Source organism: Rosa chinensis, chromosome 7, assembly GCF_002994745.2.
Source record: "Rosa chinensis cultivar Old Blush chromosome 7, RchiOBHm-V2, whole genome shotgun sequence".
Taxonomy (NCBI): domain Eukaryota; kingdom Viridiplantae; phylum Streptophyta; class Magnoliopsida; order Rosales; family Rosaceae; genus Rosa; species Rosa chinensis.
Genome location: NC_037094.1, coordinates 30211698 through 30229678, shown reverse-complemented (window position 1 = coordinate 30229678; position 17981 = coordinate 30211698). Strand labels below are relative to the sequence as shown.

Here is a 17981-nt window from a genome sequence, read left to right as displayed (position 1 = left end):
ATGGCTTCAATCCATAGTTACTCATGTTCGAAGCAATTGTGCTCTGAAGTCTACCACAGATGAGCCAACAAGCATTTATGAGGATAATGCTGCTTGCATTGAACAAATGAAGCAAGGTTACATCAAAGGCGACAACACCAAACACATATCGCCCAAATTCTTCTACAATCAGCAACAACAAAAGCTTCTCAAGATCAAAATAAACCAGGTTCGATATGAGGACAATATGGCAGACTTGTTTACTAAGTCATTGCCCAAATCCACGTTTAAGAAACATGTGGCAAAAATTGGCTTGCGGAAATTATCTGAACTCCCATGATCGGAGTCATCAGGAGGAGGCACAAACATCAGGGGGAGATGTCTACATGTTCGTTTCGAAGCGTGAAGGATGTGTTGTGCTCTTTTCCCCATTCGACCGAGGTTATTTTTGTCCCACTGGGTTTTTGTTACTCGGCAAGGTTTTTAGCTAGGTAACGAGAGAAGCACCGCTTATGGGTGACACAAGGGGGAGTGTTCAAGTAAAATCTTATTTTGTGTCTAGCCCAAACTCTAGGTTACTTGACCTAGTGGTAATAGGGTTTAATTAGAAGAATCTAGAGATTCCTATTCAATGTATGATTATCTTTCCTTGTATGATTCAGACTCTATGCATTGTAATCCTCTATATAAAGAGACCCCTATTATCAATAAGAACACACAACGATTTTCTCTCAATTCCCGTTTCTCTAAATTAGAAACCTATTAATTGATATAAGATTATTCTAACGACCAGATCATCTTGCAGCTTCAAACACTCACTCACCAACAATATGTTTCTTCTTCCTACACCTTAATTTTTGTCCAAGTTCAAAAATTGATGAATCAGAATCGATATATTACTAGTCCACTGCGCTCTCTCACCCTTGAATTAATCCAATATCACTGATATGGAGCAACAACATGTAGTTGATCCATTCATTAAGAGAATATTTTTTTTATTAAAACATTAACCGGTAAAATTAGATTTTAAAAGTTATAAAAAAATATTGAACGTCCCAAATATCAAATTTATAGATAAAATCAACCATAACAGTCTTTTTTTAAAAAAAAATCTCATTTTTGAAAATGTCAAGACATTAACTTTTCCTTATAATTTGGGCATGGTATCAATTAACATCTCCGGTGAACAAGCGAAAATGATCACTACCTTGTATGTTTTCTTCTTCCATAATCAAATTTACTTGTACAATTTAGTTTTCATCTTATGCAAAATTTGGCATGAAATTAAGGATTTTGACTTTTGACTACAGTTTCTAGAGAAGCACAAAAAGAGCGTGAAAGGATGGGACAGTTGAACCCAGGTTTCCAAAAGACATTTGCTTTCTTCTCAAAAAAAAAAGGGGCTGTGACCACTTACCCAATTTTAGCTTAAAAATTGCCCACTTACTCCACTAAGAGTTTTTTAACCCCATTTACCCAATCAAACAATATTTGACAGTATTGCCCTCTTTCTCTCTCGACTCCCCTTCTTCCAGACTCTCTCTCTCTCTGAATTGTTCAACCACGGCTCTGAGATGTCCACCTCCGGCAGCCAGCCTCAGAAACTCCACCTCATACTCCTTCAGCGACCTCTTCTGCTCCAAATTACACACGGTGGCGATGAATCGACCACGGCGAACTCGCCGGGTGCCGAGACTCATACCAGCAGAACCAGGGGCTCGCGTCGCCGCGCAAGCTAGTGGTGGCGATCTTGACTCGGTCGGCGGCGGGGATGTCGAGGTAGGCAAAGTGGCAATCGGTGGCGGTGAGCTAGTGGACGACGTTATCGTTGCCGTGGAAGACGGGTTCTCGAGGGCGATGAGTTTGTGGAGATGAGATTGTGAGGTCTGGAACTCGGTTTGCTTGGTGGAGATGAAGAGTGCGGCGATCTGAATCTCATGGATCTGAGAAGGAAAGATTGAAGCTTGGTTTGCTTGCCCAATTTTGCTTGCTCGGTTTGCTCATGGATCTGAAGCTCGGTTTGCTTCACCGTAATCCTTTTTTTTTTGCTCATGGATCTGAGAAGGAAAGATTAAAGCTCGGTTTGCTTGCCCCAATTTTGCTTGCTCGGTTTGCTCATGGATCTGAAGCTCGGTTTGCTTCACCGTAATTTTTTTTTTTTTTGGGTAAAATTAGGGCAGAATGCCCAGAAGGAAAGAAAACGTATAAAAGTAAGAGTATTGTGAGGTAATAATATGATTACTGGGGGGCAGTAGACACATTATTGGCCCCCAGTAGACTTTGATACGAGGGACATGGATCACTATAGTGTGGTGTTTTGATAAGTTACATGTTGTTTTCTGTGTATTAAAGTCAAATTATCTGTGAATCCTACAAAAAGGTGCATTTTTGGTGGTCTATTGGGAGGCAGTAGAAACATTAGACTTTGTATTGGGGGGCAATAATATGATTACTGGGGGGCAGTAATATGATTATAAATTGATCAATTGTTCCTGTAGTGTATTCATTTTGGTTTTGGGAGTTCATACAATTCACTGGACGTCAATAATATGATTTTTGGGAGGCAATAATATGATTACTGGGGGGCAGTAATATGATTACTAGGGGGCAATAATAGCCGGATTCTGGAATCCGGTCACCGGTCGTCGGAATCCGGTCACTGTTCGCCGGAGTCCGGTCACCGTTCGCCGGAGTCCGGTCACCGGTTGCCGGAGTCTGGTCGCCGGAGACTGCGCCGGCCACTAGTCACCGTAGCACAGCAAGGTGGAAGGTGAGTTCTCTCTCTAAGTGAGAAAGAAGGAGAGGGCAAAAAAGTCTCAAAAAAAAGAAAAAAGAATTAATTGGGTAAAGGGGAAATAATCCCTTAGAGTGTTTTGGGTAAATGGGGTTAAAAAACAGTTGGTGGAGCAAGTGGGCAATTTTTAGCCTAAAATCGGGTAAATGATCATTTTCCCAAAAAAAAAAAAAAAAAAAGACATTTGCCTTGATCAGACCAAACTACCCTTCACATCATATAAAAGTAACAGAATTGCGGAACCGACGCGGGTCACCATTAGAAAAACACAAGAAAAGGACCAGAGAAAACTAGAGACTAGTACTGAGCGAGTACCGTCCGGCGGTGGTCTTCATTTCCTGCGGCGGCGATGGATTTGGAGTTCAGGTCGTGCGTGGACGACGCGTGGTACCACGTCCGAATAGAGACGGACGGTGACGGCGGGGATCGACTGAGAGTCAAGTTCGTCGGCTTCTCCGACCATCACGACGAGGTTTATGACGCCGAGGAGTTGACGTCGTTTGGAGACGTGGAGGAGTTTAGGTCGAGGTTCAGGCGTATGTCGATTCAGGTTCAAGACTGGGAGTGCAGAAAGGTGGTGAAGGGGACGGTCGTGTGTGCCGCCATTTCAATTGGCCCCGACGACTGCCGCTTCTACGACGACGTTGTTGATCGGGTAGGTTCTCCTTCATTCTTTCTCTCTCGAGTTTGTTGTGTGGGGAAAATAAATGAATTTTACCTTGTTTTTCTTAATAAACGAATAAAATTTTACCTCTATATGGCAGACATATAGGTAGGAAATTAAACCCTTTGCTCTTTGTTTTTGCCTTTTAGGCCCCTTGTAACCAAAAAAAAAAAAAAAAAAAAAACTTGAAATGCTAAAAAGAAGAAGAAGAAGAAAAAAAAATCCCCTTTGTAAGCAGGAGGTCGTTAGTTCGGCTCACAATAGGGTAGTTGTTGTATATGAGTTGTTGATTTGATAAAAAAAAAAATTAAAAAAAAGGAGAAAAAGAAGGAGAAGAAAAAGAAAACCCACTCGTTATGGATGTATGTTACGTTATGGTTTGTTGGAAAATGTTTTGTAAAGAGAAAAAGGAAGAAGGAATTAATTTGAAAATGGTAGAGATGGTGGCGTACATGTCGTCAATTTAGAAGTGGGAGGTCATGAGTTGATCGTTGGTGAAGATTTTTGGCTGGCATATAGCAGTGGTAGACTATTGGTCAGTTAAGATATATGTGGTACTAGAATTGTAGTGAGGTGGGGATAGCGGGTTAGTTCGGTCGATGGTGGATTTGTTGGCCCGTTGGTTGATGGAAGGTTGTAGATCGATCATTTCATTTTGGGGATTAGTGGATTCATAACAATGTATGAGTAATTCTTCTGTGGTTTCGGACTACTACATGACAGTATCATATGGTGGTCTTGACCTTATAAATTTGAGTTGTTTACGTGGGAACTATAGTAAAAGAAAAAGATTATATTAAATGACCAATCAACATCGTTTACTTTACATGTGACAAATAATATTAATCCGGACCACATTAAACATGAAGGTACTAGACTATACAATATTTTTTGATGAAGTAATTGTGGGGTTGCTATTATTCTGTAAAATTATAAATTAGTCTATGGTGGAGTTATCAGTTGGTCACTCAATAATCGAAATTAGCGTTGTCCTTAAGTCATTGGTGTGGTTTCTATAATTGATTATTGGCTTGTTCATTTGTGTCCAATTTCACAAAGTATATCACTTATGGTATAATTACAGTTGGTGTAAATGTCATTGAGTTACATAGATGTAGGTTGAAAGTGACAATTACAATGGATAGTTGCTTTCGGTTATAAGTAAGTTATAATTACAAAATAGAAGCATAAGATGAAGTACGTGTCGCAAAGTTCTAATTAAATGTTTATGTTTTAAAAGTTATAAACTAACTTACAATTTAGTGATATTTTTATTCCGTCTGCAATGCAAATATCTCATTTATTATATCTAAAAGAAATAATCCCCCCCCCCCTCTCTAAATTACCATTGTCCATTGATTGTGACTTCTAATCATTAGGTGGTACATAAGGAACATCAGCTCGTAAAAGGAAAAGAAGAATGCTCATGCAACTTCATTCTATTTTGGAAACATGGTCCAAAGGCTCGATCATTAACTGCTCAAACTGTTGAAAACATTTGCAGAGTGCAACCTCCTGTGGACAAATTAGATCCGCTGCTGACCACTTTTCTTGACACAGCAACGGAAAAAATAGAAACCATTCTTTCCAGTATTTTCAAAATTCCTCATGAAGCTTCTCATCATAGAGAACCATGTACACCCAACTGCAGGGAAGAGCTGAGCTTTTCTAAACGACTAAACAAGGCAAGTCTATTCTCTACATAAAGATGTGGAGTATCAAAAATTCTTATCAAGATTTAGTATCTTAATTTTAGTCTTGGAAATTGCATTCATACGGGGAATTTCTTATTATCCAAGTATATTTCTGTTTAGTCTTTCTCTCTGTTTTATATCATCATTTGAATAATTCTGCTGTTATGTGTGTCTTTAGTCAATATTTTTTTTGCTGATCTTCTTTTGTAGGATACAAGCCTTTCCAGGCGATCTGTAAGTAAAGGTCTGTATCTTGTACATATGTTCTTGAACCTTTTCACAAATGCTTTAATTTCTTAGCTAGACCTTTAAAATTATGAATGCAGAAATGATTGACAATCCTTTGGAAAAGGATGAACATGACATGGACATAGGAGGTGTTCCTTATATGTTACTGGTTGAGAACCTTGAGAAGGGGATATCACCATTCACAATTATGGAATTCATACACCAGCAAGCTACAATCTCATGTCAAGCATCTGTTTGGCCAAGTAAGTCATCAGAGGCATATACAAGAGGAACCATCATAGTTGACAGCAAAAGAAATCTGGAAAAGATATCTGACTTTTTAGAGAATCCAGATCACATTATCATTTCCTCAAAAGGAAGGTATGTAAATCTCGTCTGTGTAATTATAATTTTGCAAACTGGACAATCTGAAAATGGTTTTGAACTTGAATGGTGTTAAGCAAAAGATCTTACAGCCTCTTGTAGCTTAAACAGCTATCCAGCTGGAACATGAATGAGACTTTTGGGATTCTGAACCTTTAGCTTTATTCATTGATTTGTTAGTCTTCATCTATTTGTAATCTTTGCAGGCCGTGGGTAATGACTGAGAAATCCACATTACATGAGACACCAAGGGCATCGATACAAAGCTTCATGCTCATGTCTCAGGTTTATTTCCTTCGTTCATTTTTATTTATTTTTGAGTTTATTTTTTTGTCGCTGTAAGGGTAAAGTGCTACTATTGCATGCTCTGTTTTTGAGCATGCCAAACTTGATAGGATATGAAATAGCTAGCATAAGGCAATACCTTACTGAAGGTACTATTTTTATCGATTGTGCAGACAATATTACATAATAGAAGCCCTACAACGAAAATTGCATTGAAGGTTGTCATTTCTGGAACTAAAGAGTATGAGACAGCTAAGTTGCTGAAGGATTTGTTTTTGGCATTTGTAAAGCATCAAAGTCGACTTCACAGGAGGTTACTTATAGTAGAGGGAAAGATCTCGCATTTGATGCTCTAGAGAGGTGAACGCTTAAAGCTTAGTTTCTTCTACATGTTAGCGTAGGATCATACAAAGATATCATCTCTGATGAAGGGTATGAAAATGATAAATGATATTGTCTGTGTGGACTCCACGAAAAGCCAACTGCAAGTCTGTAACAACTAAATGAGACTTCTGATTGTAGACTGAGCCTGGATAGCGTTAGATATTTTGTCTGTGTATTAAAATCTAAGGGTGTAGGTATATGTTTATATCCAAATCTCGCTGGAGAGTCAACTGTGAAACAGAGTTATCAGGCTAGGAAGATATACTGCCTTGGACCCGAGTAGAAAACAATCTTGTGTCTGTTGTAACTAGTTGTGTGTATCCAATGTTCCAATCCATCTCTCTGCGGATTGTAGTTGGTTGTATTTTCTGCAACTAATTCTGTATCCATTTGCAAAATTATGATCAATTGTGAAATGTGAGTGATTTTCTGTAACTAATTTATTCAAGTAACATATTGCTAGTTCTAGCCACAGCTAAATTTATTTAACGTCCACAAGTATATGATTGAAGTCTAAACATGCATTTAGAACCGAGTAGGGTACAATATGAACTAGAGCCAAGTTTGGTAGGTACAATATGCATGAACAAGATACCATGTATTTCATGAACAATATACCCGTCTCGAAACAGATACCTTGACAAGAGTGTAAGCATGCATTTAGAACCGATTCAATTTTGTGAGTGAAAATACTCGTAAAGATGCAATTTCACGAATCTGATAAGTATTCTGTTTTTCAAGATGATATGTGTGAGTGAAAAGACTGAAAACTAAATGAGTGCATCTGGTAATTCTGCTATAAACATTTTTATCTTACTTTTGTAGATCATGGGATGGGGAACATGGAAGGGAGGGTGGGTTATGCCTACCTTTCTATTTGGGGTTGCCGACAGTGGCGGTGGGGATGCTGAGCTCCAAGGTGGTGCAAGGTTCCTATTCTCACAATATCGATCACTTGCTAAACATACCCCATACATTTTCTACGATTTCTATGAAACTCTATTGCATACGTTGTTGGACCTATGCAAGAGTTGGTTTCCTAACAAATCCAGCCATTTCAAACATACTGCCTCCCATTTTCTTGTGGTCTAAGTGTGGTGAAAAATCCGTTTTTAGCTGGTGAATGCTTGAGAGAGAGAGAGAGAGAGAGAGAGAGAGAGAGAGAGAGCAGCTTAGATTTCGAGGCAAAGGAAGTACAAAACTCTGGTTTCACTCTCACCTACCTCCAAGCTAATTAAACAGCTAGCATTCGGATCAAACTTGGTGAAAATTGAAAGCAAAAGCAAGAACACCTCTACACTCAAAGTCTCGTAAATACATACCTACATGTATACTGTATACATGGTCCATCGTTTGGCAAGCTGTTGGATAAAAAGGACAAATCAAATTATTATTATTCTCAGTCTATTCTATTAAGTTCATTTGGTAATTAGACTCCTAATTAATTTACTTTTTGAACTTTTGATGATTATTGCATTAATTTCTTCGAAAATTGAAATTGAAATTATATTTTTCATGTTCATACACGAAATGATTTGGCAAAAACTTTATTAAGCGCATTCAAATAGATATGACAAACATATCAGCCACGTGGTACACTCAGCCAATCAGGTCTCTTTATTTTTTAATTGTATTTCAAAACTATCCATGTTTAGTTATAAGGAAATACCCAAAATACCGTCTTGCACTTTAGGCGCACCGTCACATGGCACGCTTGCCCTACCTAAGAATCTCTCTTTCAGATAATAGCGTACTTTGCTAATGAAAAGAAAATTGTCAATTTTTGCATGAAAACTTGCTATTATTTTGCATGTGGCAGCACTAATTTAATTGAGACTCATAGCCAACCATCAACATTCCTCATAACAACTTGCTTATAAAAGCCAGCAAAATATATCTCATCTTTTTGTTGCTTGAGAGGGAATGCTACTTATCATTATAAGGATACATATCATTAGTTTTGAGTGGGATTTGGAGATTATTAATTAACAAGAATGACTTTTATATATATTGAGTAATATAAGGTGAATTATTTTCAAGTACCACGTCACATAAATCCCACTCGAATAGTCAAAGAAGAGGTTGGTTCAAATTAGCCGTCACATAACATTAATTGTTTGTAAGTTGTGACTAAAACGACAATTTATCGACTGTCTATAATATTTCTATAACTTATACATAAAATGAATATAAAAGAAGCTACTTGTCAAAAGATGTCACGATGGATTAGGTAACAACCAGCAACTTGCGAATAATACAAGGAGACCTCCCATTATTGGCAAAAATGTAAATTAAGGAGAACAATAGTTTAAATTAAAGAATATAACACTCCATTCGTACCTACTTATATAAATTCATCAACTAATAAGCAGTTGGAGTTAATCCAAGTATTTATTAAGTATTCTTTTCTCAAAAAAAAGAAGAAGAAGTATTTATTAAGTATAGACCAATCAGTCTTTGTAATGTTGCTTATAAGGTCATAACGAAGATTATGATAAACAGGCTTCGTCCCTTACTAGTTAAATGTATCTCTCCTAATCAAGGAGCCTTTGCTTCCGGTAAATCTATACAAGATAACATTCTTATTGCACATGAATTGTTTTCGACGTTCAATAAGAAGTGAGGTAGAACTGGCTCCATGGCAATCAAAATAGATTGCTAGAAAATACTTGAAACACCATCATTTGTTTACTATACAGAAAAAAGCATCCAATTCCCTGCCCTGGATGGGCATTCTTGATGCTCGAGATTTACTGTCACAGGGTATTATATGGATTGTTAGGGATGGTCATACTATATTATTTTGGTCTTTTAATTGGGTTTTTCTTGTTCCGGTTTTCCTAATGCTGCTAGAAGATCAACGTTCTCAATTAAACTGGAATCTTACAGTGGCACACTTTATCACTGATCATACTTGGGATATCCATATGCTCTTCACACTGTTCTGCCTCCTGATATTTTCCAACAAATTACAGCAATCCCTATTCCAATACATTCTACTCTGGATAAGTTTGTTTGGGGGCCTTCATCTTCTGGGGAATTTTCTATCAAATCTGCTTCTTGGATTCAGACCCAAAATATTCCTAACCATTCAAGATCTTTTTTTTTTTTTTTGAATAAAGGGCTTGTGCGCTGCCCTCAAGCCTTGATTAATGAAACCGTCGAATACAAGGGGGGGACATTGAGCCTAAACCCCTGATTACAATAGGCACCTAGAGTACATCCTGAAATAATATCATGAGTCTCTACTAAAGAATTGTATTCAAATACGCACCAACTAGCAAAGAACACGCTCCAGACATTTCTATTTGCTTCCCAGCGGTGACACAACGGAAAGATAACTCGATCTGCAACTCGAATACAACATAGCATAATATCCATTCTCACAGCTTTCCCATCATGTTGCCACTAGAAAATACATCCAGTGACACCAAGTTTCACCCTGCCACTAGGAGGTAGCGACCATTTGACAAAGCAAGAAAATCGCCACCTACCTAGAGCAGACAAGGCACTAGGAGTGCACACACAGGCACGCAGCCCGACTAGACCCACACGATAAGTGTATGGACTTATTACTCGCAAAAAGCGCAACCAAACTAAATAGCATAAATGTGGAAGCTCAACATTGCTCCTAAGGTTAAAATTTTTGCATGGAATTTAATTGGTAATGCACTTAAAACGCGAGATAAACTCTCTATCTATAACCATAACATTGCTCCACTTTGTCCTTTCTGTGCTATTGCTATTGAATCCATTGACCATTTATTTATGCGGTGTTCTTTTGCTGTTCAAGTGTGGTCTTTGGTTCCTACTTTAAATCCTCTGTCTTGGAATTGATCTTTTTTAGATTGTCTTGACCATATTGGAAACAATTCTTCTTGTTCTTTAGATTATTTGGATTATTTGGCTTCCAGTCTCTACACTGCTTGGGCCATTTGGCATGGCAAGAATAAATTAATTTTTAAGAACATCAATGTCTCTCCTGGTTCTTGCGTGTTTCAAGCTTATGTAATGAGCTCTAGTTAGTTGAAGGCCAATCCCAGATTCCCGCCCAAAAATTTCAAAATATTTTTTTTATCAAGTGGCAACCTCCCAACATAAATTGACCTGATTTGAATTTTGATGGTTCTGTCAGGAATGGTTTGGCTACTATTGGCTTTGTTATTCGCAATGAGGACGGTAACCCTGTTTTTGCAGCGGATAGAAAGATTGAAAATGAGTCAGTGCTTGTTGTGGAAGCCATGACTCTTAAAGATGGACTACATACAGCCCTTCATCATCATTTCAACATTATTGTGGAAGGTGATTCCAAGTTATTAATTGATTGTGTTCGAGGCCATTGCCAGACTCCTTGGCGCATTAAAACATTATTACAGGATATCAAGGCGCTTACACTTCAATTCCAGTCAGTAATCTTTCGACATGTCTATCGTGAGGCTAATTTTGTTGTAGACTGTTTAGCTTCGGAAGCGCATACTGCTTCATAATCCATCTGTTTGGTTTTTCTGTTTGCCCCTTTCCGTGTCCCCAGTGTTCCATTTGGATCAGCTAGGAGGGGGTGTTTCCCGTGGTTTTTTTTTTTAGTTTTCATTTGGTTTTTCAATCATAAAAAAAGGGGCTGTGACCAACTTACCCATTTTTAGCTTAAAAATTACCCACTTACTCCACTAAGAGTTTTTTAACCCCATTTACCCAATCTAAAATTCATTGACAATTTTGCCCCATTAAACAAATTAAAACTCATCATCTCTCTCCTCTCAGAATCACTCTCCTCCCGGACTCTCTCTCTCTCTCTCTCTCTCTCTCTTGGCTCTGACGGCACCGAAAAAGCTACGTTAGATTCCTCCAGCCTCAGGTCGCGGCCCTCCATGCCATGCCCATCGTCACCTCCTACTCCGCCGACTCCCTGCCCGTCCTGAAAAGCAGTTTTTGCGGCACCGGTGATGTGGAGGTGCTGTCCAGGCTGAGCCGGAGCCAGTTGCTGTAGGTGGTGGTGAATCGCCGGTGGTGCAGATGAGGATGTTGGATCTCAGTGGAGTAGATGAGGATGTCGGATCTCGGTGAATCGCCGGTTTCCTCCGATCTGGAGACGTCGAGAGATGGTGGCTGTGACGGTGGAGAGCGCCGGCGTGGGGCACCTGCAGGCATGGATGAGGCTGCGTCGGGGCTGGGACCGGTCAGAGATGGGCTGCAGGTGAGCGACTGGAGAAGAGGGCCTGGAGAAGACGAAGGCGGTCGGAATCTTGTTGGAGCAGCATGGGTGTCCACAGGGGAAGTGTGGGTGGCCGGGGAAAAATTCTTATGGTTTTTTTTTTTTTTTTTTTTTTTTCTGATTTCGATGGTTTTTTTTTTCCTGATTTCGATGGTTTTTTCTGTTTCTGATTTCGATGGGAAGAGCTCCGAGAATGGGGAAGGAAAAAAAAAGAAAAAAAAAAGTGAACGTTTACAATTGAACATATAAATTCCATTGATCAATTGTGTCTGTAGTGTATTCATTTTGGTTTTGAGAGTTTACGAAATTCACTTGAGGGCAATAATATGATTATTAGAGGGTAATAATATGATTATTGGAGGGTAATAATATGATTATGGGGGCAATAATATGATTACTGGGGGGCAATAATATGCATATAAATTGATCAATTGTGCCTGTAGGGTATTCATTTTAGTTTTGGGAGTTTATACAATTCACTGGAGGGCAATAATATGATTATTGGGGGGCAATAATATGATTACTAGGGGGCAATAATATGGTTACTGGGTATTATTAGGGGGCAATAAATTCAGACGCCGGAATCAGGTCAATAGTCCGGTAGTCGGATTCCGGTCATCGGTTGCCGGATTCCGGTCGCCCGAGTCCGGTCACCGGTCGCCGGAGTCCGTGGCTGGCCACTGGTCACCGGAGAACAACAAGGTGGAGGATGACATTTCTCTCTAAGTGAGAAAGAAGGAGAGGGCAAAAAAGTCCCAAAAATAAATAAAAATAAATAAAAAGAATAAAAAAAGAATTAATTGGGTAAAGGGGAAATAATCCCTTAGAATGTTTTGGGTAATGGGGTTAAAAAACTGTTAGTGGAGTAAGTGGGCAAATTTTAAGCTAAAAGTGGGTAAATGAGCATTTCCCCTAAAAAAAAGGGTTTGGCATGAAAATGTAACAGGGTTTCGATCCACAATATTAGAGAAAAGATAATAATAAAACCCTAAATTTAATTAGCCTACCTGTTGCATCCTTTGGGTCTTTGTTTGTGGCTTCTGAACTTCTGTGCTTTGCAGCAGGTATTATATAGCTTGAAAATTGATTGGTGTTAATCAGTTTTATTTAATGTTTGATCGAGAGCATCTCACTTGAGTAATGTTCTATGCGGCAGTTAATGTGGTATGGAAACCACCTTAATTATCAAAAACTTTTATTAAATGAATATATATATATATCACATCAATTGCCATATAAAGTAGTTTCTATAATATCATCTTATATCATCGTGATTTAGTATCAAAATAAATATGAGTAAAGCACTGAAGAAAGAAACGAGTTTCTCTCTCACCTAGGGAAACCCTAAGGCCTACTCTGGTGGCAAATTTGTTCTCATCCGGCGGCGTCCGGATGATAGGACCTGCTCTGAAATTTCAACATAAAATCTGAGGTGGCTTGTGGGGCCCCACTTGTAAAGAAGATTTTATCGAAAATTTAGTAAAACCTCCCCTAAAAGTAGGCAACCCAAAACCTATAAGAACACGTACATTTACACTTCTAACAATCCAACCTTATTCTCCTGAGCCATTTGCTCTTCAAATCACAACAACTCCACAATAAGCAATAGAAATCCGAAATACAACATGTTCTAAATCTACAAATTCTATAACAATTTCCCCACAGGTTATTAGAGCAAACTAAAAGTGGAAAATAATTCAAGATACAAGTAGGTTCAATAAATAACCTAAAATATAGAAAACAACATCAGCAGATGCTATGCCCCGAATCCTATTATGTCGAACTAGCTTCTCTGCAAACTGGGAATTTGAAACCGAAGGGCCCAGGGGAAAAAGCATATAAAAATGTTAGCGTGAGTGGACCAAAAAAAGAAGAAGATAATTTAAATGAAACAAGCTTTAATACTTTCCCACAATTTGAATTATTTACAAAACCTCGATGTATGTAACCTTTAGAAAACACAATTCTTTAAACTCGAAATCTCGAAAAAACAACCAACCCCGCTGGTTAGGCACAAATATATATATATATATATATATATATATATATATACAGGCGGGTTCTGAAGCGGACGTCCGCACTTCGCTAAAGTGCGGACGCCGGCGCTGCAGCCCAGCTCAGGCATCGACGGCGGAGCGAATCGGGCCGGAAGCATCCCAGACGGCTTCTGGGCACCGTTCGAGGTGGGAGGAGGTCTGGGTTGCCGGTTTCTGGGTAGCCACCTCACCTGCAACTGCAGGTTCTGTGTAGCACCGGAAAACCCATCGCCGACGACTCCACTCGACCGCAGACCCCTCTGCACGACCCCTGGCCTCCCTCCGGCAAGCCGCGCCGCGCCGTCGTGGCCTGAGTTGGGCTACACGAATAATTTCTATGAACCCAAGTATGGTGAAGAAAACATCTGAAAACCATAAAATCCATAAAGGTTCCCCACAATCTCGCAAATGAAGTCATGAGTACGATTCCTAATCGTACTCGGAAAATCTCAAGAGAAAAATCAAATAAATTCAATGACGTGTCCCACACACCAAAATATTCTCTAATTGATAACAAATAAGCAAGAATAAATTATAAATTGTAAATCATAAACAATAACTCAAAACCGAAATCATTGCTTAACGCATTCCCAATGCCAAAACCGAAAGTCGATGAATAATCGAGAAATATAAATCCATCGAAAATCCCATTTTCAAAAAGCTTTCAGAAATCTCAATAACAACGAATACACATATAAACAATTCCTGAAATCACCTCGGGAACTAAATTGTTGAAAATCGTTATAAATCAAAAATCAATTTAATATGCTCAACAAATATTATGATAATTAAGTAAAGCATTAATTTGAGAAATAAACGCATGCATCATTACTTAAGACAAAAGTCCACTCACAATATACAACTAACGTGGCCAAGTGTATGCATCCTCATCAAGCGATGGGCCAATACCTCATCCTGTACAAAATTACAATTCGTAAACAACGATCCGAAAATTATATACAATTCTAAAACGAAACCCGAAAACCCTTAGTAAACCAACATCTCCATTTCTTCTCCGATTCAACCCAAACTCCACCACTAACACCAGTTCATAAATTTAAAGGTTCTAGGGTAGAATCAAGAGAAATCTGACGGTCGGATTCTCATAAATCGATGACCAAAACTCCACACTTCGGAAAAATCACAATTGATACTAAACCTTCTCCAATCTTTACAAAACACACACCAACATGCTCCACAAGTTACAAGGAATGCAACCAGCCAATTTAGGAGGCCATAATAGGCCCCCACGCTCCCCCAAGCGCCACCAACAGTAGTTGCACATAGGCCCTACGCGCCGCTAGCCAACCCCGAAACCGAGTATCAACACCTATGCCAAAATCTTCCTCTCAACAAGCCCAACAACTTTTCCAACTACAACAAAGTCTAGAATTACCTTGATTAGTCCAAATTTGGCCGGAAAGGAAAGAGGCTGAAATTCAAACCCTGAAATTTCAAATCTTCGATTCTTCCTCCACACTTCAAATTGGATCAAGAGACTTGTAAGAGTTGAAGTACACCTCAAGAGTTTCAAAACAGGACTGGTTTCGTTGCCGGAGGTGGCCGGAATTAGGAGAAATTGCCGACTACCCCAAATCTGCTACAGTACACTGTTTTGCTTATATTCTCTCTCCTCTGGCCAAATCGCCACAAACTACCGCCGCAAACTTCAAGAAGAGGTGGAGGCGGTTCTAACCGTACAGGTGGCCGGACGGCGGAGAATGGCAGGAATATCGATATGGGTAGGAGAGGGAGAGGGGGGAGAGAGAGAGGGAGAGAGAGAGAGAGAGAGAGAGAGAGAGAGAGAGAGAGAGAGAGAGAAATGTCGGGGGTAAGTTTTTGAAAATAGAAACTTACTACAGTAACTCCTCCTTTTATAGAAAACTTATCATCAATAGTAACCTTTACGTGTCCACAGACTCGATTTTGACGTCCTCTACATCTTTCGTGAAGAAAATTTTCTTAAATTAGGAACGAAACAAAAAGTCAAATTTTAGGGCCCCTAAAGTACCGAAACGAAAGTAAAAGTAAAAGAAATTGTCGTTTACCGTCCAAATGACTAGTAAACTGGTAAATTGAGGTACGGAACGTAACATCGGATGTCGGGGCTGACCTCCAGCCTCGCTACCGTCATGGGGTTTGCTGTCAGATGGGAAATCTACTGCCCATGGGACTCTGTTGGAGGGATTTTTTTTCGGGTTTTGTCAGATGGTTCGACTGGGATGGTGGCGAAGGCGGTGGTCGTACAGTACGGGCCGATAATCGATCCCTGTTGATGGGTTTCTTGGATCAACAGTGTCATGGATCTCGATCGATGGCGGTGTTGGGTTGCGAGGCCTGGATCGGGGATGAGTTTTTTCCGTGGTGATGCAGGTCATGGCGGTTTGGATCAGGCGACGTGGGTCGACCGGACGGTGACGTATGATGGGGGTGATGGGAGGAGACGGTTGAATGGCCCGAACCAGGATGATGGACCTGGGGCGATTTCCTTGGTGACTACCCTATTAGGCCGCAAAATGTTGGGCTAGGGTTCTGCCCTAGTCCATTTAAGCCCTTGGCCCAACCCTATGTTTTTAGCTTTTTTGTCTAATTACAATAATTCTTCTTGCATTAGGAACTTAGATATTTAGCTCCTCCGGCGTAATACTAATGGAGGATCACCGCTACTTCTACATATTTGATTATATAGTGAGTATGTCTAATTCTATATGCCACTATGGGTACTACCACTATCTTCTTGTCTACCTATGTCCTTAAAGAGCAGCGGAAGGGTATGTAACGGCCTATTCTAGCTTCTGATGAATATATTATTTCGCCCCCGGGGCTTGACTCAAAAAAAAAAAAAATCAAATATAAGTAAAATAATAATAAATCTATCTAAAGCGATAAAACCATAGTGAATTACATATATAATCTATATGTGTGTACATGTATACAATAATTTTTTAGGACTAAATTCAGTTTGCCCCTCCAACTTTGGGGCAAACATTAGTTTGGTCCCTAATTTTTTTTTTTTTTTTAATCATGATCGTCCTTACACTTTTAATTTTCAACCAAATTTCAAAATTGACTCTAAACATGACGTCACAAACTGAGTTGGCCCCGACATGAGGGCCCACCTTTTAGTTTTTCAACCCTCTCTTTTACATAATCCCCAAAATAACCCTTGGCACAGTCTCTCTCTCTCTTTCACTCTTTCAGTGGTACCTTGCTGACCTCCTTCAGATTGGACCCAGTCTCAATTCTGGAAAAGCAAATCCAATTTCCAAAACCTCTGCATCTGTCATTAAACCCCCCCTTAATCATGAAGTATAATGCCCAAAACCCATAAACATGTTCATGATCTAATTCTCAATCATCTTCATCTGAGTATGCTTGCTACCATCCACAAACACATCATCTGCACCCAATTTCAGTGCTCTCGAAGTTATTCTGCTGCTTATGCAATCAGTCTTTAAAACAGCTCCAAAAATTGGCAACAACTCAAAAGAAGAAAAGCTGACCGCAAGAGGGTCTGCCCCTGGCAAGAGAATATCGAAGCAGTTAAGTCGTTTTCTGATAACTTATCTACCTCCTGGAGTAATGTCAAAGAGGAAGAAGCTCTCGGAGTACTGGAGATCAAGTGCCCATTTTTTTACTGTGGAAGAGCAGGACGTCGTCGTTTGTGGTGGTTCGGGTGGTCTTAGTTTGCCTTCTTTCTGCTTACCTTCTTCTTCCTCTACCCACCTAAGGCTGTCAATTCCTACATGACCTGATAACACGATTTGAAACTCGCATGAAATAAAGCGGGTTAAACCCGCACAATTAAAAAGCGGCCAACTCGCCATGACCCATTTAATAAATGGGTCGGCCATGGGTCAACCTGCCAACACGAAGTTAACCCGTATAACCCTATTATACTATACTTTTTCTTGAAATTTTGGACGTTGGGAGTATTTGATCACAAAATTAGACAATTTGAAATATTTTGCTTTATAATGATTGTATTTAATTATTTATGAATTATATATAATTATTTATATTCTTTGTCTTGTGGAGTTTTTAGTGAATTTAATCAATTTATGCATTTTCTTAGTTAAATAGGTCGCATAGTTAACCCTTAAATGAGTCATTTTGTCTAACACGACACGACCTATTCATTAAATGGGTTAAGTGGGTTGGAAATGGGTAATCCATTTAATAAATAGGTTGGGTTTGAGTTTAAATTTTTGACACGATTAGTAAATGGTTTGGGTTTGAGTTTGTCTCTTGCGACACGACAAATACCTTGACCCAACACAAACCCAACCCGACACGACCCATTGACAGCCCTATACCCACC

The 17981-nt window shown here is 39.3% G+C and overlaps 1 protein-coding gene across 2 annotated transcripts; it reads left to right on the top strand.

The window, feature by feature from the left end:
* The first annotated feature begins 3028 nt into the window (after positions 1-3028).
* LOC112177125 lies at positions 3029-7809 on the top strand. Of its 2 annotated transcripts, XM_024315339.2 has the most exons (7): positions 3029-3428; positions 4817-5122; positions 5342-5375; positions 5458-5740; positions 5950-6028; positions 6202-6388; positions 7238-7809. In XM_024315339.2, exons 1-6 carry the CDS (start codon positions 3123-3125, stop codon positions 6382-6384), a joined length of 1191 nt encoding a protein of 396 aa, XP_024171107.1. In that variant the 5' UTR covers positions 3029-3122; the 3' UTR covers positions 6385-6388; positions 7238-7809. The 2 variants fall into 2 exon arrangements, with proteins under 2 accessions (XP_024171107.1, XP_024171106.1); XM_024315338.2 differs by lacking the exon at positions 7238-7809 and having other exon boundaries at positions 6202-6847.
* The last annotated feature ends 10172 nt before the right edge of the window (positions 7810-17981 follow it).

Excerpts from the sequence above, each read along its gene's own strand:
- LOC112177125 (XM_024315339.2), top strand. The coding sequence starts at position 3,123 with ATGGATTTGGAGTTCAGGTCGTGCGTGGACGACGCGTGGTACCACGTC. Across the intron at positions 5,376-5,457 it reads CAGGCGATCTGTAAGTAAAG|AAATGATTGACAATCCTTTG; the intron begins GTCTGTATCTTG and ends TTATGAATGCAG. Across the intron at positions 6,029-6,201 it reads GCTTCATGCTCATGTCTCAG|ACAATATTACATAATAGAAG; the intron begins GTTTATTTCCTT and ends TCGATTGTGCAG.